This window comes from Nesoenas mayeri (assembly GCF_963082525.1).
Source record: "Nesoenas mayeri genome assembly, chromosome: 1".
Classification (NCBI taxonomy): domain Eukaryota; kingdom Metazoa; phylum Chordata; class Aves; order Columbiformes; family Columbidae; genus Nesoenas; species Nesoenas mayeri.
In genome coordinates, this window is record NC_137541.1 from 72,246,453 (window position 1) to 72,268,652 (window position 22,200).

The following is a 22,200-nucleotide window of genomic DNA, read 5'->3' on the forward strand; positions in this document are numbered from 1 at the left end:
CCATCTCATTCATGCCACATTCCAGAGTGGCAGGGTCCAACAACAATATAGGAGGGTACCCAAAATGAAGAGGCAGGGCCTTCCATTCTTCTGCCTCTCTTGAATTAATTAACTGGAAATGAGTTTTGTCAATGTTTTGGAAAGGCAGAGGGGTGAAAAGAAACTGCTAGAATTAATCACAGTGAGAAACTACCTCTTCAGCAGTCTGCCAGAGTTCAGAAAACCCATGAGAAGTGCAAAATAAAAGGAAAGTGGGCTGACTTACCATCCAAAGGAACAAATAAAATTCAAACAAACACCGAAGTCTCCAAAACAGAGACATGCCCCAGTGCAAAGGAATGTAGCATCTGTTGCCACAACAGCCTCAGCTTTGTTTTTAATATACTTGTCATGAAGACTGAAAGGTAACAAGGTAGAAAAGACAATTTACTAATAATTTAAACACACAGAAGGCACGTTGTGTTTAATTCATTAAATATTTATGTACATCAACTGTTCCACTGATCCTTATATAAGTAGAGATATTTAAGCACCATGACTGAAAATGAGTAACTTTCATTGTTGAGCCCTGACTCAGCATAGATCTTTTAAACAGAGAAGGCAGACTGCAAAGCAGTTATTTCTTCTTTGAGTTTTTAATGATAGTTATCTCCGGGTTCAGCAATGGAAATTATAACAACTCAGTACTGCACGCATGACATCTTTCTACTAAAGAAACAAGAAAGCAGTGAAATTTCAACCGTCTGAAAAGAAGGATCTTCTTCCATAGGTTAATTTACCTAGGTATTTAGAAAATGTGTGGGTGTTCTTTTGTTTACAATAGTGAGGCAGAAGTATCATTTGGCGGTATTTCTGAGAATGAACGTAAGACTTCCAGCAGACTGGAACTAAAACTGAAGAAATCTTGATAGCCTGAGCAAGGAAAACTATTTTAAAAGAGAAATCCTCTTTTAATGGTTTGACTCTTCTTCAGTTTTTGTTCACGAGAGCTTTTTCCTAACAGATCTCAGAATTAACTTGTCATCTCGTTTCTCTATCTCTAAACCCATACTCTCAAGGGCAGAATTGTCTGCCAGCCCCTTCTCCTCCATCTGCGCAATAAGCTCTTGGTTTCTCTCATTCTGTTCAGTGAGGTTTCGGATAGCATATACTGCCCACTGGTTCACAACTGTTGGACAAAGTTAAGGATCATTTATTGATTTAAAGATGAAACTATGCTTATTTTAATTTATTACCGCATGCCCCTCTCCCTGGGCCCCCACTGCCCCCCTAATCCCTCAAACCCAGAAAAACAGTAGAAATCAAAGGTTTTAAAAAGTAAGACATTTACAGGCAATGACTCTGAACCTGCAAACACTTGCATATGAGGTAATTTAAGTTTAAATGAGGTATGTCCCTTAACTTCAGGCAAGTTTATTAGGTTTTACCTTGAATTAAAAACCAAAACAAAACACAGATGAACACAGGAATTAAAAGGACATACTGTTTTACAACAAGACTATAGTTAATTGAAATGTTCCAATTATCTTCCTAGTGAGATTGAGGGAAAAAAAAGTCAGTCACTATATTTACGATCCGAACACTTCAATGCAAACTGGCAAACAAAGTGAGCCATAAATCTGGTGCGAGAAAGAAGACAACTATTATTTCCATTCTAAAAGTTGAAGAAATGCAAAAAAAGAGAAACATTTCCAGGTTAGCAACTGAAAATAGCACAAATAATATGGGAGACACTTAAAATATTTAACTCCTAATGTTACCTAAACTTGGTTCTTTGTACCTGGGTCCTTTTACAAACTTACCAACAGAACAGACACTATGATCACCAGTGGGTAGCTCCTGCTACCCACTGTTTAAATGGGCACAGGCTGCAACTCATTCACCTTCTAAGGTGGTCCCTTGAGGCCAGGATTGAGGCACACGTCAGGGCCGTAGACAAAGGATTTAAATTCCCAGGATTATCAGTCAGACATCTTCCAAGTGAACTACAGTGTTCATTTTATGAAGTGTCAGAGATGTTAGTCCCAATTCTGCAGCTGAAAAGCTCTGTTATGATATAATCTTTCCCAAGTAACCCATATGGGAGGCAAGCCATTCTGAATCACACAAAAGTGGTTTGCCTTCAGGGCACCAATTATTTACTACATGTAGCTTCACATCCAGTAGAAGAATATGCATAATTTACTCATCTCCTTGATGTCTTCTGGACTGGACAGTGTCTAAGCATAGAAATAAGATAGTATTCGCCAGAGGTGACCAGAGGGGAAAATTCCTCAGCTGTGGAAATGAGAACTTCAGCCAAAAGAACAATATACAGGAACTGGACTTTCTTGCACAATCTATCATACTAGTACTTGGAAAATCCAGCACCATCGCATGCACATCCTTACAGCAGCAGTCTTGCCATTGTCTCTGTGCACCTTGCACTGACTGTTGTGCCAACCTTGCCGCCACCTCCAAGCATCCCCTAGGCTTATGTACTTTCGGCAGAGGCAGCTGCTCGTGCTGGGTCATTGGACGCACCAGGCAATGTGGATAAATAACAAAATGTAGCAGGAGCAGTTTTCTTAATACAAGACCCAGTCCTGCCTTCACAAGATTACATTTTAAGAGAGGGGAAGTGATAAACTGAGAATACAGAAGACCAAGAAAAAAACGTTTATGACTATACCTAACCACAGTGCTACTTCGATGCCAAAAAAGAACAGGGAAGGGACTCAAATAAAAAGCACATGAGAAATCATCAGCAGAGAGAGAAGGGTTTAAATGAAGAGTAGCTTGGATGAACATCACAGAAAACACATGCTAGGGAACAATCCTGCACTGGCATGCATCAGTGAAACAGCCCCCTGCCTTTTAATAGCAGTTTATATTTATTTTCATGTTCAACCAGACCAGAACTGAAATTAAAAAAATGGCAAAGCAGCTACAACTATAGGTTTTTTTCTGACAAAGTGCTTCAGACTTTGTCAGGAAGCATGCTACATTCCTCCTCCATTTAAAAAATTCTGGCTAAGTCCTGGATCTGGGTGGGACAATGACAGAGGAGAGAATTAAGGAACAAAATTAATTATGTATCACATCAAAGCCTCAACAGGCGAGAATGAAGTCCCCATGCCTGGAGGTATTTAAAAGATGCACAGAAGTGGTGCTGAGGGACATGGTTTAGTGGTGGACTTGGCAGTGTTAGGTTAACAGTTTGACTCAATGATCTTAAAGATCTTTTCCAACCTAAAAGATTCTATGATTTATGACTGAGAATATCAATCTGTTCTCTCCATCAGTGTATCACTGCTATGGTATAGTGAAAAGTCAAGTGCCAAACTACATGTAAGTTACATAAACTGAATATTTCCACTGAAGATTACATTTGAGTATGTGAAACAACAACAAAATACCAAAGAAATCAAATCGTATATAAGCAGAATCTCACTCAGCTCCAATGGTGAGAATAAATTTCAGAATCGTAAAGTATGCAAGCTGACGGATGCACAGGAACAAACAGATGAACAAAGGCTGATACCTAGGCAGGTCCTTCCGAGGTCGGATTTAAGGCATTTCACAAGTGCCAAAAAATAACATTAAATACTACCAATCGACTGTGAAAAACATGCTACCATCCTCCCTGGCTCTGCTCCTGGGACAACAAGCAGAATTCTCCTGTGTTCTTCTTCAACTCTGCATAAAATACAGCTCTTGCATAAAAGAATACCTCCAAAAAATATATATTATTTTCAAAGAATGACAGTTCTCAATCTCACAAGGTGCCACACAGAGAAAAACTACTCTCATTTTATTTTTTTTTTTTTATGTAGTAGCCTTGGGAATAATCCTGTTACCATCATTTTTATGTCCTTTAACACAAAAAAACTGCTAAACCCCAGAGCAAATGATGTTTTCCCATTATCATACCCATTCATGCTTACATAATATCTAAGACATCCCCATTATCTTATGAACTCTATCATCATTATGGCATTTATCATTATTGACTACTGTAGCTGAAGCTGCAAAATGGTTTCAATAACGTTTTCACTCACTCAAAAAACTCTTTTCTGCATGTAGGTTTTCCATTGTAAATTCAGTCATGAATATGCATGATTTCCCTTGTTCGCATGCTGTGTGAGGCTAAGACCTTTGGATGGCTGTGTGCAGACCTAGACAGACTTAAGTGTCAGCAGAGATTAAAGCCAGTCTCCAGCTAATATTCACATTACCCTCTTGCTCCTCTCCAAAGATAGCGACACAGAGAGAAAATTAAACATATTCTAGAGTCTCTAATTCTACCGACACTTTAAGCACTTTATTGTATGCTCAGCTTTAGAAAGAGAGCTTCTAAAGTTTCCATAGTTACTACAAATAAGAGCATGAGCCTGTTTGTTGTGAAACTGCATAAAAGAGAAGAAATGCAGCAAGCACAGTAGATCTGATTGCATAGACTGGTCTAGATTTTTCCAAGAGGACATAGTGTGCTCTGAAATTAATATTATAGACAAAGAAGTGAGGATTATAGTACCTCTGTCACAGTGCAGAGGGTGCACAAAAGAAAGAAAAATCTTTCTTTCATTTTGCAGGAGCTTCATTACTAGACTACCTGTGTCTAGGGAATAAAAGCAGACATTCGTACACATTTATAGCAACTTTAAAAAAATCTATCAGTACTGTATGCTATGGGATTCCCATGTTATTTTGACTTATACAAACAATAACAAAATGGAATCAACTTGTCCTGCATTCCATACTTGTGTAACATCTTCATCCAGCAATTTAAAATTTATCATCTAAACTCCCCTGGCTTGTAGCTTCAATTATCGGGGAGGGGGATGTACAGAGAGAAAGGAAGAGAGATGGAGAAAATGTGCTGGCAATCTGCCCCAGAGGATGAAAGATTTTACTATCTGGAATCAACATAAACCACAAAAATCTATGCCACTAAATCCTGTGTTTTGCCATTGACTGCAAAGGGAACTTTTCACCATTCTCTTGTTTCTTTTCATATGGTTTCGTCTACAAGAGCTTGCTAGAGTGAATGCTGCAATAGCACAGGGACCATTTTATAAGTTTAATGGTGTATGAAAATACAACCACATACTGTCAGGAAACACCAACCAATATCCTATTGTGATACATTACTGGAGAGGAGGACTTACAAATCATTTCCCAAAGAGAGTATTCCCACTTTTCATTCTCATATTAGGAGGTCCAATTTGGATTAAATGTTATTGGCAAGTCTATTGGAGCCATCTGCATCCATATGAGTTGTTCTTTAAAACAATTTTGATTCTATGGATGAAAGACAGTAGACACAATTATTAATGTTTGAATCTGATGAGGTAGATATACAGCAATGCATAAGTAAATGTGAAAGTATGTTGCTTGGGAAAAGCAAGCAGTAAGTTTTAAAAGTTAAGTATTATAATTTCCTAATACAGATACTGAAACGTGGTCACAAGGAGAATTAAATACGTACACCTATTTTCTTAAGTCTCCTTGACAGTTATTAATACTGAGGAATTTCTAAGTCTAACATCCTTGCTGGGGAATCTGATTTATTATAGAGTATAGATAGTTTGTTTTTTTTTTTTTTTTTAAACTAGACCATTTCCTGCACTGCAGTTATTTTCAATAATTAAATGATTACTTCGGAAACTTTCTTCCTAAAAAGTCATTGGACTAATGAGAAAACGAGGATATTCTTTGCCCAGTTCTATTATTTCATTTAAATCAGATTATCGACTATTAAAATATTAACTATATTTTATGAAATGTGGGAAAAGATACAAAACTTTATCAAGAAAGACAACCCACATGGATTGGAACCTTAGTCAAATGGGCTGTTTATGCATCAGCTAAAGTCACTCAGCTTCTCTAAGAGCTGGAAGAGGTCTATAGGGCTATTACAGAAACCAGAGACAATGAAAATATAATTCTTGTTCATTGTATTTCTTTCTGTTCTTCAACAAGTAATTCAATTATCACTAAAACTTCTGTAGAGAGGAAAGAAATACGAAAGTGTCACGTTGGAAGGATTGCTTCCACGTACAGACAGGACCACACTGAAAAGACATAAACCACTTCCCCTTCAAGTCCTTTTAAGTACTTTTGTTTCACAGCAACTTGAGGATAATTCTTCTCACCATTAAAAGAGGTCTCTAGACAGCTACTGCAACTGTTAATCACCATTTGGATCAATGTGCTGTGATTGACCACACGTAGTAGACAGTCAGGATTCAGTCCTGTGCAGTCAGCCAAATTGCTTACAAAGCTCTACAAATTTCTTCCTGTTGGGGGTTCCAGTAGTTTTATGAAGTCTAGAAGCTGTAGAAGATGATAGAAAATCCTTACAATTTATTTACCTTTTTTACAAAACTTTTACTTGTGCTTAAGTCATTACCAGAAAACGTAAGGAGCTAAAGGTTTTATCTTAATTTGCTTACTCATTTTAAATAAGCTAATTCATTTATATCTGACATTAAATTACCAGCATCAGAAAACTTCAGGAATTCAGCCTATATAAACTTAAAATACTCTGCCTAGAAGTTACAATAAGGAGGTCTAAAACATTTTGGTTGACTGTACTTTTATTTATTCCATAGCAGTCACTACATTATCACCCATGACTGCAGTCACCACCTTCTGGGTTTAAAAGCTACAACCAGGCAGTGCTCTATCAACTGGGAATGTCTTCCTCCTTCTCCTTCTTTTCCTTTTCTTCCCTTTCCTTCCACTCCCCCCCCCCCCACCTTGGCTTGACCTGTCTCTTGCAGAGCAGCCACAACACAACTCATCTAACCTAAAAGCCTCGAGGTGGAGAGGCACCACTGTATGCTGGAAGACGCATATATTCCTGATCACATTATTCAGGGATAAGATTAGTTACACTGGGGAACCTAAAGCAGAGGTTCATTTCTGCTACAGGTAACTCTCACCTGGTCCAAGAGATCAGTAGGAGGGTTGGACCATCCACCTCCCAACAAGCTTCAATCTCCACCACTACGTGGCAGCAAAGCTTCACTGGAAATATATGAAATAAGATGCCTGCAGCCAGCCCTTTCCCACTACTCCTTACTGGGACAGGAAAGATCAAGGTGGGCTGTGAGCTCTCCCCATCCAAATTTGCCTCCACAAAATATTTTGGTAAAGATAGAAAGCCTGTCCCCAAAAACCTGAACTGAGGTTTGCAGCTCGAATTCCACTCTGTAGAAGAACACTGTTTTGCCAGAGAAAGATCTCAAATTGTGCCGCCTCAGAATACACTAACAGGCAAAACTACTCAGTTTAAACTCATCAAAATAGTTTCAATACAGAGGCAACATTCTCAGTAATTCACAGCCTACAGAAATTAGGAAGTATCTGTAGCAGAAAATAATTGTACATTAAATATTGTTTTTCCAGTTCTCAGGCCTTCACTAACCTCCCACACTAGCAGTTATCTCTTCCTCTAGCAGACGAACACCACCTTTCTGCCTACCTGGATTTATACCAGTCTCTTAACATCCTACCTATTATCTGTAATGATGAATCCATTTCTTAAATTGTGCCCTGTGGGATACAGTTTTCTTTAACATGGGACTCATATCTTCTGTATAATCAACAGACAGGTACGTTATAGCTCATGTATAACTTTCAGTGAAAGTTCATCCATTTAAGCATCTATGGCCAACAAATAAACTTTAAAACCAGAATGGAAGATTATATCTCTTTTGCCCAACACTTCGGCACAGAACAAAGATGACCACTCTTGAAATCAAGCCTGCTGATTCTGTTCCATGTACAAGATATTTTCACACCTTTTTCCGAAAGACATCTAATATTGACCCCAAAATTTCACTGTATCACTAAATAAACTGTTCCAGTGGGTAAATACCTCATTGGTTGCAGCCTGTGATTTATTTCTAGTTTAGATTTATTTAGAATGGTTTCCAAATACCAATTCTTTTCTTCATTATAGATTAAAAAAAAAAATCACAGATCATGATCAAGGCACTTGGCAAGTATCTTTTCCATGAACTAAAGAGAGAAACTGAGGCACATATCCCAAGCTTTGCATAATTCTTATACCTCTTCTCGCCATTTGTATTTTTCAGCATCCCTTTTGAAGCATAGGCATCAGAGTTATGTAACAAATTCTGCCAAAATTTCCTATATGGCTGGTTACAGGTACAATGCAGTTGCCTGCTTCTTCTGGCTGTTACCAATTTCAGAAAAAGTGAAAAGCAAAAGCTGACAATATTCGGTTGCCCCCTCACTCCTTGTTACAGTCCCGCAAGTAGAGTCCAAGCTCTCCAGGTCATTCAGAAACATGTTTCCAGCACTGTCCAATTCTGACACTCAGACCTCAATCATGAGGCTCGTAGTTCCAACGCTTGACTGTTCTTAACTTCATACTCACTCCAGTGACATCCAGTTGAATAGTACCTTGTGGTAATTAAAGGACTGGTTACTACTTCAGCAATTTGCGTTACTAAGACATTTCTTACCTAGAGCAACGTGGGGGTTTTTCTCCCCAGATCACTGGTGTGTCTAAGTTAACAGAATATATAAGGCACTACTGAACAGTATTATACACCTAGATTGCGACTGGTCTTGAATGCCTGACAGCTAAACAACATTTTATCCATATTCTATGTGCCTTCTTTCACAGCCTGTGGGACTTCAAAGCACAGTGCCAACACGCCTTAGTATACTATGAAATTAAACACAAAATTTCAGCCAAGTACTCCAGAGCTACAAAAGCCATAGTACATGTTTAGCCATGTCAGGCTATTTTTATTATCATGTCTCTTATGCCAAAACTTACAGAACTTTAAAAAAAATTAAGCTATAACCTCTAGTTTGTTTTACTTTTTCCTATACTCAGACTTGTAATACTAGCTCAAAACCATGAATATGACACATTCATTTTTGCTGCTTAGGCTGCCAATTTTTTTTTAAATTATGACTTACATTTTTAATAGAAACCCATAATTTATGAGTAACTATAAATCATCTGGTTTTATAACAGAAAGAATCACACTCTCGATCAATCTCAAGCTAATGCTCCACAGTCACAAGATGCTGTTCTTACCATCCCTTCTATTACACTAATCCCATTTTAAGAATTCATGACAACTAAAACTGCTAGTTATCTCCAAGAGGTATTGGAGAGTTAGGAGATTGTTACATTAAAAAGGAAAAGCTTCAGTTGCTGTTACCTAACTGTTAAAAATGCCTTAGCTTATCTTCTTTTCCCAGGTACAGAAAAAAATGCAAAATTCCATTAAGTTGAAACTCATGTATCAAATTACTATTAAAACCTACCACAGACATTGACACGTAAAGCACTAAAGCATAGGGGGATGGGAATTTTCTTCAAAAACTCATTAAATATCAGGCAAACTGTAGTAATTTTAAATTTCCTTGAATGTGTAAAGAAAAAAACTCCACCTACACAGAGAAATATATTCATGTGCATTTATACACATACAAATAGAAATGAACTGCTTTACTAAAACACTTTAAAATGGAAATTACATCAGTCAAATAAAACTTTCAAAAATTTGGCACCAGACTCAAAAGCCCAATCTAGTTAATACCTGAGATGTGGTCAAGCTAATTGTAATTTATCAGTCTAATGTAGATGACAAGATAAGCTGACTCATAATTTGGATAGAAGTTCTTTTTCTATCTATAAGCCCTGGAGATTAATCTATTTATATGGATTCAATAAGGTTCCATATGACAGCTTAACTATCAGCGTTGTGCTTGAATATTTATTTTATTGATTCAAGGTCTCTGAATAACTTACATAGCATAAAACCCACCCCTGGTGCTTTTGGCAATTTCAAAAGTCACTTTATGACAAATAAACAAAACAACGAAGGTAAACAAAACTCCAGTTTCAGTCTCATAAACACCAGACAATGTCCAGTGTGCATCCAAAAATAAAAACTGTTAAATAAATGGGTGTTTTGAAAGATGCGACTGTATTATAACCAGCTAAGGTTTTTCTCCCACGTTTTGCAAAACAGCCATTAGCCACAATCTCAGGAAATGGTTGCATCTACTTGAAGAAATCTCAGAACACCAAGAGACAAGAACAAACCAACAAGGTCAATGGAATGGACTGCAAATATATCCTTAGCAAGAAACGAAAGCTTAGATTTTGGAAACCAGTCTGGAAATAGAAAGAAAAAAGTCTAAACAAAGATCTGGGGAAGTGAAGAAAAATGATTTAAGGATAACAAGGTGCTACACTGGACAATGCATTTGCCAGCTGAAGTTCCAGATTTTTTTAATAACAGTGACCAAAAATGGGACAACAGAAATATGTCAGATTAAAGACATTATGCAAAGCACTGGCCATATGACATCTGAATATTCTTTGGAGGCATGTGAGGGACAATGTCAAGAAGACAGACTGCAACATGATAAGGCAGTTGTAGAAGGCATTCCATTCCCAACAATATTTTTGCACCACTCCTAGTGTTATTTAAAAAACCCCAAAACACGACAAAAAATGACAACAAAAACACAACCAACCAACCACAAAACAAAAATGAAACCACCACCCCCCCCCCCCCCCCCAAACCAACAAACAAAAAACCCAAAAAAATCTTTGGGTATCAAATTTCTAGTGGTCCATCTAAGCCCAGAGGGGATTTTTTCAAAAGAAAGTCTACAGAAAAATCAAACAAGGTCTTTGAGCTATAAAAGCAGTGAAATATTATATTTTCTCTGATTTTTTTTTTGTGCTCCTGGTAACGGAAGATCCACCTTCTTTCAAGAATTCAAGCCTGTCATGGATTTAAATCCACCAAGAGGATTAGGGCAGAGGACAAATACGACAATATTTAGTTTAGAAATAGAGTTATTAACTTTAATTCCTTACTTTTACATGCATGAGTTGGTGCCTACAGAGATTACTTTTTTCAAGGGATTAGAAATATTATAATGTAACACTTGAAAGGGCCTTCTTACATTCTATATAGCTCTGTTAAACTTTCTCCAGCTCTAATAGGGATCCTGTACATCACACACTTTTAATGATGGTAGTTCTCACTTACTGGAGCTAGGTAGAGGTGAGATACTGAAGAACAGGCTTCATATCTACATCTCTGCAAATGTGCTTTAGTATCTTATATATTCTCAAGAGACTTAACAGTGCCCCTCTGTCCATGAACTCTGTATTTCAGTATTTTAATTATCCTGCAGAAGCACTAAATAAATTGCATCCTCAAATTATAGAACCAGCAACCTGAAATACACCATTATGAATTAAAAATTTTGTTAAATGCCTAAACACCAAATTTAATCTTGGTCATTTCTGGAAGAAAAAAGGGACAGCATTTTAATTTAATATCTTTTCCTGTACCGCACAGTGCATTCCTCCTGTGGTCTCAGTCTTCTTCAGTTTAGGAGAACGCTGCATTTGACAAGAGAAAATTTGTTCTTGGGGAATGGTGTGGATTATTGATACAGCTAGTAGATGTAAGACATCTAATGAGAAAACTTAACATTTTTGCCTTCATTCTAATGTAAACATTTTCTTACAAAAATCATTTCAGAATTATAGTCTTTGAGTCAGAAGTGAAATCTACCAAATATCATGTTTAATCCTGACAGGGTAGGTGTTTTTCTTGGTTCTTCACCTTTAGGTGAGTTCTGTTTCAAAGAGTTTGCAACATACAGAAAAGACAAACAATGAGTTAAGACATGGAAGCTGTATTATCCCAGTTTCTCAGATGTGAAGTAAATGTCAAGAGCGATTTAAAACTGGATTAGGTTACACAAATGCCTCCTGTACCCTTTTCAACAGGGACCACGCACCTAGTTCCTCCCTCTTCAGAGATTTACAATAATCCCACTTTACAGACTTTACTCAATATTGTATAGAAAAATCCTACTCAGAATGAAATCCAGACCTTGCTGTTCCATTAATGCTTCTGTAAGAACAAGACCAATCACTTCCAATGCTGCTTTCAAGACTGTAAAGATGACCTGGTACACAGTGACAGAAATAGGCATTGGTGGGCAGATGACCTTCCCAAAAAAACCCAAAAGGAGTGTGTGGGAATAGCTGTGTTTTTCCCCTTTCATCATGAGAAATAACAGGAAAGGTGAAGCCTTGGGAATCATTTAGGAAACTAGGCCACCACTGCAGCTGAAAAAACGTCTTATCATACAACACTGAGGGATCCCCTTATGAGCCACACAGACCCCTAGGCTCCATTAGTATCAAACAAAATACAGCTATAAAGAATTCACAACAACTTGCAGGAACAGGATAGGATTTGGTCTGCTGAATAAGGTGAAAGAAATAAGTCCCTCTCAGAGACTTATTGCTCAATGAATAACCACACTTGTACCTGTTCCAGTTTCTAGTCTGACCAGTTAATCTGAATATATAATTTTAAGATATAGAGAAGGAGCTAAGTTTTGCACATATGCCACGAACCAGAAATCCTCCACTCTCTCCAGGCTTTTAGGGAAGAATTCTCAGCGCATAGGAGATGAATTGCACTGAAGTATGGCAACATAGTGACTTCTTGCTTGACCATTTTTTCATCCTAGTTACATCTGTGGTAGTCGGCTGCCACCCAGTTGATATTTTCTGTTGTCCTTAGCATTACGAACCTAAAGGTTCAGGCCAACTAATTTCTGTTCTTCTTCCACTGCTAGGTCACTAAGCACTCACTGTCTTCCTTTTTCTTAAAGTCATTGTGACAATCGGTAGTGGTTTACAGAAAATACAATTCTAATTGTGCTCTGTGTCTGAGGATAAGGGCTGCAGTGGCAATAAACTCTGATAATGCAAAACTTGAGCCAGCTACCAAAGAACATACTTCCATTCAGCCCAGGTAAACTTCAGACTTAATTGTGTAGCAAGGCCAAGTGTCAACGGGATGAGGAAAAGGGTGATTTCTTCCAAATGGGCAGAACTTGACTGGGCATGAGGAGGTCATTATGTTTTTCATCAGTAGTCTAGGTTCTTTGCACTGACATGATTTTATGTGTGTTTATGAAAATGCAGAACCAAATAGCTCACCTCAAACTACTAACTGCATTGGCAGTGCCTGAAGTGAGCTTTCCAAAGAAAGGCAACCATTACTGATGTAACATTACGCTGTATTTTCTTGCCAGTGTACATGAGATAGCCACATTTACATAAAAATGCTCAACTGTCTGATGGTTTAGTCTAAAAAGTCAACTCACTGTCCTATTTTTGCTTTCTACTGGCTTCTGTTCAGCTGTGAGGCTTTTTTACAGTATGTGGCCTGTTTTAGGTTGTACTCTGGAACTTAGAAATAAAATGTCTGTCAGCTTGCCCCAAACTCTTTGTTGGCATCTCACAAAAACAAACTGACATTGTTGTAGACCATAGCAACTTGATTTCTTCTAGCTTTAGCCAGACGTTTCATGAACCACAATTATACTTGCTGTTGCCATGAAATCAAAAGTATTTTCAATCTATCTCTCAGATGACTCTCAGACCGAATATAATCGAAGAAGCTTAGGGAAGGAGTATCTGAAAATTAACTTATATTTTCTACATTTTCACCCATTATTCAAACTAAGGGGCTTATGTATGGATATCCACAGCAACCACAGGTTCTTCTTTCACAAATGCTGAAAATTCTTACTCCTAACATATAGCCTGCTGGGCTTTTACTCATGTGTATAAACATATATAAATATGTGTGTATGTACGTACACACTCTACACAGCAGTGTATTTTTCTTTCAAGCATGACTGCACTTTCAGTTAACAGAAAAACATGCCTGATTAGGAGTTAATATAATATATATACTTACATAAGGTCATTCCAATTAAATTCAGACATTCACAAAATCAATTTATCAAGAGATCTACTGTGAGAATCTCAAAAGAGTAAGACTGGCAAGCACCCTGAAAAAAGAAGAATATTCGATCTTCAAAATTGCATTTTCCTTCTGATTTTCAAGTTGTACCAGTTTAACTAACAGTTATTACATTATAGTTATTTGGATAATGTTTTGGTTTTTTTTTCCATTACAGCCATTAAATTGAAAACAAGTAAGCAAACAAGAACCAAAAAAAAAGAAAAGGCACATCTTTGTGTGCTACTCATGAGCCTAAATGTCAGGAAGGAGCAAAAAAGCAGACAACTTAGTTAAGGTAAACTGAAAAGTCTTCAATAATAAACAGGTTGGTTTATTTAAAATCCTTCATAAGCATCTTTTTTGTATTATTAGGGTCAACAGTCTTTGATCAGACTGGGCTGGCCTCCCTCTTTATGTTTGCCTTTAGCAAGTGAAATCTATGAAAGGTCAGAAATAAAGCTGGAAGAAGCAATAAGAGCTTACGATGAGGTAAAAGATAAGAACAAAAAGAAGGGCTCTTGTTTTGGTGCTAGAGCTTGTCAGAGCCAAGGAACATGGTGGCTTTGAGAGCAAAACAGAAGATATTTTAATTTAGAACACCTTTTCAACCCTAATAACTTGGAAAATGGGATCTGGAGCAAACTTTTCACTCATACTACCCAAATGGGCATCTCCAACCCACTCTGCTATTCTGTGGCAGGTTTAATTTATTTGTTTTTAAACACAAGTTACATAGGTAAAGGCACAACACGTCCAGCTTTTCAGAAGCAGATCAATAAAGTGAATATTCAAAACAAAAAAAAATTATCTCATGAAAGAACCTCTCCTTAATCTAAAGACAAACAAACCCACTTGCATTTCTGAAACACCATTTTTTCTGTTGGATACAGGTCAGTTATGATTAGGATACAGACAATTCAAGATGGAAGATTTAATGGATATAGAAAAAGTTAATGTGACATTCAACCTCCTCTGAAGTTTAACTCTTCAGACCCCAAGGTCTATAATGAACCACATCTTCTTAGTCTCACTCTACTTACCTTTTCCCCTGTGTTAAAAGTCTGACAATTATCAGTTGAAAATCTGATATCTTTCAGCATTTCTCCACTGAATCTACCTGGAACCATGTAAAGTTACACTAGCTGAAAATTTCAAATACCCGTTCAAATAATCTTTGCAAGGGGTACAGAAATTTTGTTCGTAACTGTCCATAATCATCTTCATATCTGTTACTAATGAGGGTGGAGATTTTTTTGTTGCTTTTACTCATGAAATAACCTGAAGGCAAAAGAACCATTTGTTAGTACAAATGTAAAAGATACAAGTTTGCCTGAGATGTAACTAGACAGGATAACAGTTCTCCCAAACTGGGCACTGAAAGATGAATTCAAACCAAAAAAGCTAAAGCAATGGAAACATGTCACTTGAACTTCAGCTAGTGATGGCTGAAGCGACAAACCTCCTGATATTTCTACGCACATTACAGAACTGTTCAGGATCTCAAAGGATGCAATTTTAAGGTAATGACAGGTTTACAAAGGAATTTATTTTAGGATAAGAGCAGACCCATTTCCTCTTTCAGTATGCTTCCATATGCCACAAATAAAAGGACTTATCAAAGTATTTCTCCTTTCAAAGGTAATAAAGAGCTCTTTTAACATCTAACAGGGCAGTTCAGCTTCTCGTGATGAATCACATACTTTAGGGAAACTATTACTATTTCTATTTCCATGCAGAAAAAAAAAAAAAGAATCCTATCACTTTCACCACAAAAGTCACATTTTTCCTTAGAAAATTTTATATGTGTAATTTGGAGGTAGAACTTAGTTACTAAAATGTAGAAAATCAGTATATCAACTCTGTCTTCAGTAGAAAACATAACAACATCTTAACTGTAGAGTCTGAGTGTCTCTGAAGGAGACAAAGCTCCAACAAAAATGTGCATCTACTAATAGTTTACTAGGAAATCTAAGAAGTTCTTATATAAAAGAAATCTGGAAGAAACTTTTTCCAGTCAGCTTTATCCAAGAAGAAAATGGAGTAACACAGCCTGAAACCACAAAAACAGGCATTAGAAAGTGGAATACAAAGAGAAGTTTCTGGACATGACTCCCCAAAGGAACCTGGTTGAATAGCTACACTGAGCTTTCCCTTGCAGCTTTCTACACCACCTTGGCAAACTGCAGCACCACTGAGCGATCATATTTGAATTTCAGCAACTCGCTCAACACTCAGCTCGAGAGCTGCCTAAATACTTCCCTTCAATTAATTTTCCTTGAAATGAGAAAAGACATAAAATATATTCACTCTGGATCACAAAGTCACAATGTAGGCAATTTGGGGATGTTTCAGTTTTAAGCAAGTAGGCTTTGAAATCTTAGTAAGAGCGCTGCTCTGCTTTACAAGCGTCACAAAATGGATTCATGGCAAACAGGACTGGGTGCACAGAGAGAAACAGTGGATTCTCTTCAGAGGAGTATTATGCAATGGAGTCAGGCACCTATGTGCTCCTAAGGACCTGATTTGTGTTGTCTAGAAGTAGCACAATACACTACAAAGCAGGTGAAAGTGGAGACAGATACAACCTGTGCAAATTCCTCTTCTGCTTCCCTGCATAAGACATGCTGAGAACACAGCAGATGAGGAAGGTTAGAGGTAGGAGAGAAGCAGAGGAGCATTAACTTCATGTAGCACAGGAGCACATGGAATAGCTCTAGCTCAGAATGATAAACACAGTAGCAGCCAGAAGCTGTGCTCCAAAAGCTGAGGCAGCAAACTGCATCCCAGCAGGCTAGACCCTGCTCTGCCCAAGTGCTACTCGCTTTTTCATTTACCTGAATGCTGTATGCTATGGATCAGTGGCAAAAGCTCATATTAAGAGGTGTCATTATGTCTAGTAAGTCTTTAAAAACCAAATAAGCAAAGTTTTATCTTCTGGTAAGAAGTTTATAGCACAACCATAAAATGTCAGCCTGTATCAAAAGGTGTCAGAAGTTCCACATTGCCCAAAAATGCAGTAAAGGCTCCCATGGTATTTTATTTTCATTTCATTCAAAATCGTAAATTACAACTCTACCTTTTGAAGGCTTCAAAGTTTATCCTCTTTTACTAACAGTTAAAATGAAGGATTAATCCTAGAAAGACATTCTAAAAGTTGCTGCACAGCTGTGCTTTCCAGCAAAGGAAGACTAACGCGGGATCAAAATCCCTTCCTAGGGTTTCTCAGGCTGCTCTTCTGGTTAGGGAAAGGTAACTTTCCCTGCCCGTGTCATCGCATTCAGTAGTGCCCCTTACCAGAGTCGGACTGTGGAAATCAAACTCTGCTACTCAGTGCACTGTCAAGAGACACACTGTCATGTCTCCAACTACAGGAATGATGATGAATAAAAAAACCTTGCATACAAAGAAACAGTGAACAACTCAGAGGATACTTAACACCCACTGCTCCTCCATCCAGCTTGTTAACATCTTGCTGTCATCTGTCCCTACATTATTTCTTCCTTTTAAGATAAACTTATATGCAGATGATGTTCTACAGCATATTATTATGAGAATACTTAATATTTTCACAACTTTCTGTTTGTTTGTTTTTATGATAATTGCTAAAAAGTGATCTTTTTCTGACAAATTAGCTTAAAAAACCTATTTCATGTAAGAAAGCTGACATTACTCTAGACAGGAAAGGCATTTGTCTTCCAGATGCACTTACCAGAAACCTACAAAGAGCTAATGATTAGATGACAGAAAATAATAGCTCACTCACTGAACACATCAGCAGGATTACTATGGAGTTCATGAAGAGATGGGTAAGTCTGCTTAGCAACTGTTTATCTTCAATATAAAGCGATTTCACTCTAGCAGCAATTTATCTTGGAAAGTCTCTGCTCTTAAACCCCAGGAAAAAGAAAAATACGAAGCACAATGCCATTTTTATTAAAATCTCCTCAACATTTCAGTAATCTGCATCATTAATTCTCGCAATTACTAATTTTCATTACAGCTTGCTAGCCTTGCCTGTGTGCTGAGAATAACTTCTCCAGTCAGATTTAATAAGCATACAGAATTGATGGGGTACTTATTTCAGTCCACTGAATAGATTTCAGTTGAAGTAAAAGCTCCAAGATCTGATGCAATAACCAAACATAGTCCTAATTCAGATTGCTATCACAATTACCTCACTGAATTGACATTTGTAAATGAGTAATTTGTAAATGTACTTTAGGGAACAGACTATAAGCACAGTTTGGCTTAGAATCGGTTCATGAAAGCATGTTTATAATTTTGCTGACTTCTGAACCAAGCATTTAAATACAACCTAGAAACTCAGGAGACCAGTTAGACTTAGGTACCAACGGAAAGCAATGCTGGAATAAATATATTAAACCCCCACACCTCTTCTCGTGAGTCATATTCAATAATCAGAATTCTTTTGTAAAGGATACAAGGATTGTTGTCATCAATGCTGCAGTTGTCCAGGATCAAGGGGATGCCATCTAACTCATAAACCTAAATAAAAACAAATCTTTACTTTAACAGATGTCTCAACAATACTCAAGATGTTTCATGCAAGAAATACGTTAAAAACACAACACGGATGTCTGTTTCATAAAAAAATATTAAATACATTAACTTAAGTTACAGAGTAAATCTGCTATTATCAGCAATAAGTATCACAAAACAGTAATAGAAGCAGATATTAATTTCACATTCTTCCTTCATTTAGCAAATTAGCAAATCAGCAAAGATGAGATCTTTCTATTTTTATTTTCTATATATACACACGTGACTTCACAAATTACACTAATACATTTGTTTGTGTGGATGAGTTAATAACATATAACCCTAACAGACTCATATGCACACAACTCCACTACCAGGAACTCAGGACAAGCTGACAGCAGCAATAATATGTAGCATAATTATCTTAAGAAAAGTATATTCCATAAGAAATTTATCTAGACTTCTCAGGTACATTGTAACACCATACATCATCATGCCTATTTATAACTTCAGAAAGTGTTACTTATTTAAATGAAAACCTGTTCTGAATTATCTGCAAAATTTCAACCTTGGAAATACCTTCTTAAGACATACAAGCGTTTTTGTTGTTGTTGTGTTTGTTTTTTTTTTTTTTAATTACAGAAGTTTCAAAATTACTTGAAAGTGTGAGGATTAATTATTTGTATTCTTATACCAGTGTATTATTTATACTCTTTAAACTACCTGGACATGGTTCTGGGCAACATGATCTGCATTTAAGCAGGGGGGTTAGACAAGAGGTTCCTCTAGAAGTCCCTTCCAACCTCAACCATTCTGTGATTCTCTAATAGCCAAACTGTACTTGTCCAAATCTTAAATTCTTTAATCCCTTAAAATTTAATTTCAACCCAAAACCTAGCAGGCAAAGGAATTTAGACAGAATGTCAATTTAGATTGCAGTTTCATTATGGGATTCTCTCTTCCATCTTTTTTTTTCTCAAAATATGATGTGTTTTTATGTACCACGTAAAACAGCAGCGCACAAAGTTTATACTGCAGGATGGATCAGCTTTCTGAAATGCACGTTCTATCATAAGAGAGGAAAGTTGAGTAGGAGAAGATTTAGATGTGAAATCCAAAACAGACTATCCATCAGTAAAACTGAGTTCAGAGACAGATCTTAGGACATCACTCTTACAAGATCCTTTTCAGATAATCTTATTGCAGACTCTCAAGCTACAACATGAGAAAGTAACAGAGATGGATACACGAACAGGCAAGGCTTACCTGTAAGAAAAGCAAAGAGCATTGCTAGCTCTTAAGACCTAACTGGCACATCTGTGCTCGTAACATGCATAACTATACCTACCTTAAATACAGTTAATAACACAAGTTTTAAAATATACATTCTTTCCACGAAATTTTTGTGTTTTGTCCAAAACATGCATGATGTTATACTTCAAAGCTTGAACAAACAGTGACCCTTCAGTAATACAGTACTTGCATGTGCTTGGGAAATATTAGTTCTTTGATTTTCATGCCGTAGCCTACAATGTTACCTTTTATTTTGCATCGGTGAAATGCTGAACAGTACAAATTAATCTAGATTAGGTGCTGTCAACTGAAATAAACCATGCAATCTGTTCCAGTTAGATGCAAATGAGATGTTCAGTCAACATAGTGAGTATTTGGGGAAAGGAAAATTTTAATTAAAATCCACACACGCTTCAAAACATTACTGCAGACACTTCAGAACATTACTGCAGAAATATAATGAGATTCCTTCAAAGTAAAGTGGGAACAGAAGCAGGAAATCAAAGCCTTAGTGATACTTTAACATAAAAACCCGTTCCTAACTACCACTGCCTTATGAACCCACCGAGAGTCTCTTGAACAGCGTACAATTAAACAGCACATAGAATTTGACCAAGGTAGGTATAACTCTTGTTGCCACGACACCAGTGTTACTACGTAACTTATGACTTACTACACAATAAAATGAAGCAAGGGAGAGAAAACTTGTATAATACAACACCCAAGACAAATCTATACACTTCTCTGAGTGACTTGTGGAACGAAGACCTTTCATTCCTGAGCAACCACTGCTAGAGCATTTCCAGTCCACGCCAGCTGTTCATCAACTAGCAGTAATCTGCCAGTTCAGTAATTGCTCTGCATGTAGCAGAGACTTTTCTGCAACAAGAATGCCACAGACAGTCAAAGGAAGGAATTACTACCTCCCACCTGGCTGTCCTACTTGTAGGGCAAGAGTCGCTCAAATCTCACTCTCACACCAGCAGATGTTGTAAATGTCAGGAAACCACCCTCCTAGGTTTCAACCTTTTACAGAGATTCATTGGATCTATGCTGCCCAATACAAAGAGGTTAGTGAATTTTTTCAACTAATTGTTGGCCTCAGAGTTTTTCCTTTGAAGAGAAATGTCTGTGAAATGCAGAGTACAGCAGTGGACCTTTTGCAGGGATCTTCTTCAGGGCTTGGGAAAGGAGTTGGTATTGCGCAAGTCCCAAATCTCACTTTAAATAAGGTGCAAAAACCTCCTGAGAAGAAAACATGTAGTGGCTGGTGTGAAACTGGCTGTATTCCATGCGGATTTTGGAAGAGATTATAGACAGAAACTAAGGACTAGACAGTTCTGTCTGTATTGTAAACACGATTGCTCACATTGGCCTGTGTTACAAAAGATCACTAAACCTATTATCTGTTTACATTATTGACAGATAGCTGACCAATAACACAGAACTGCACTGAATTGTAAAAAACACTTACATGGTTATTTTATTATGAATAACTATAAGGCTTTATTCTGAACTACACTGAAACAATAAAAGAAGCTGCAGCCTATGTGTAGACTGAACTCTCAATCACATTTATGTTAATTACAAAGGTTACTTAAGTTTAAAATTTAAAACATAAGGCTCTGTGCTAGAGATCTCTAGCACTTCAGTCCAGTTAGTACCAAAACTTTTGCCCTCATGTTATTGTATTAGTTTCTGAAGTTGTTTTCCAAAAAGCGGAAAAAATAGAACATCCATCATTCAAAGGCAAGTGTCTGTCTCTGTCAGTTAAGAAAGACATCTTTCACAACACAGCTTTATATTGCTGTCTCACTTGATTTCTGTATTGCCTTTGAAACATAATGAAGATCGGTATCATGCCAGTGAGAAGTGTAAATGTGTTATACCTAAAAGAAAATGCCTTCCCTGGTGACAAAGTGACTGCTAAGTTTTTTTCCCTCTTTGTATCAGGAATTTAACAATCCATTTCAATTACTTAAACCAGACACCGAACAGAAGCCCATGTAGGCAGAGATGCTATATAAATGTTAAACAAGAGCTTATGAAAGTGACCAACCCAGACCACATACACCCACTGCCTCCACAGCCAAGGAACAACACAGTTTTAATTGGATGGTTTGGGATATGTCAATCCTAAGGAAAAAGCTATGCTTTTTGTCTTGATAACAAATGAGTTTATTCAGCCCAAAACTAAAGTTTTAATGATATCTTCCAGAATTCTTATTTATTAACCAATATATAAATAATGTCACTAGCATAATGAAGGATATCTGCCTGAACGGAATGACCTCTGATAATTTCCCAGTATTTTTAAATAAAATTCACAGAATTAATTGTCATTATCATCCACAGCAAAGCCCAGAGAAAATATAAATTAACTGTAGACTATTTCTTGAATCTTTCACTCCAGCAGCAATGGAGCCAAGCTCAGAGGTAAAAATGCAAATTCTCCAAGCATGACAGTGCTTGTTGTTGAACAAGAATTCTGCATACATCTAATAAAATGCAACTACAATCTCCAGGTCCAGCAACTATACAGACAGAAACAGAAAATCTCCAGCAA

General features: G+C 37.1%; 1 protein-coding gene across 1 annotated transcript in view; it reads right to left on the reverse strand.

Moving 5' to 3' along the window:
• Positions 1–980: 980 nt before the first annotated feature.
• Positions 981–22,200, reverse strand: part of ATXN10 (ataxin 10) — a gene marked incomplete at both ends in the record, with an annotated part of 99,741 nt that continues 78,521 nt past the window's right edge. Inside the window, 2 exons of the mRNA XM_080347444.1 lie at positions 981–1,168; positions 18,284–18,347. Of these exons, the coding sequence (XP_080203570.1) occupies positions 981–1,168; positions 18,284–18,347 (252 nt within the window). The remainder of the gene's footprint in view (positions 1,169–18,283; positions 18,348–22,200) is intronic.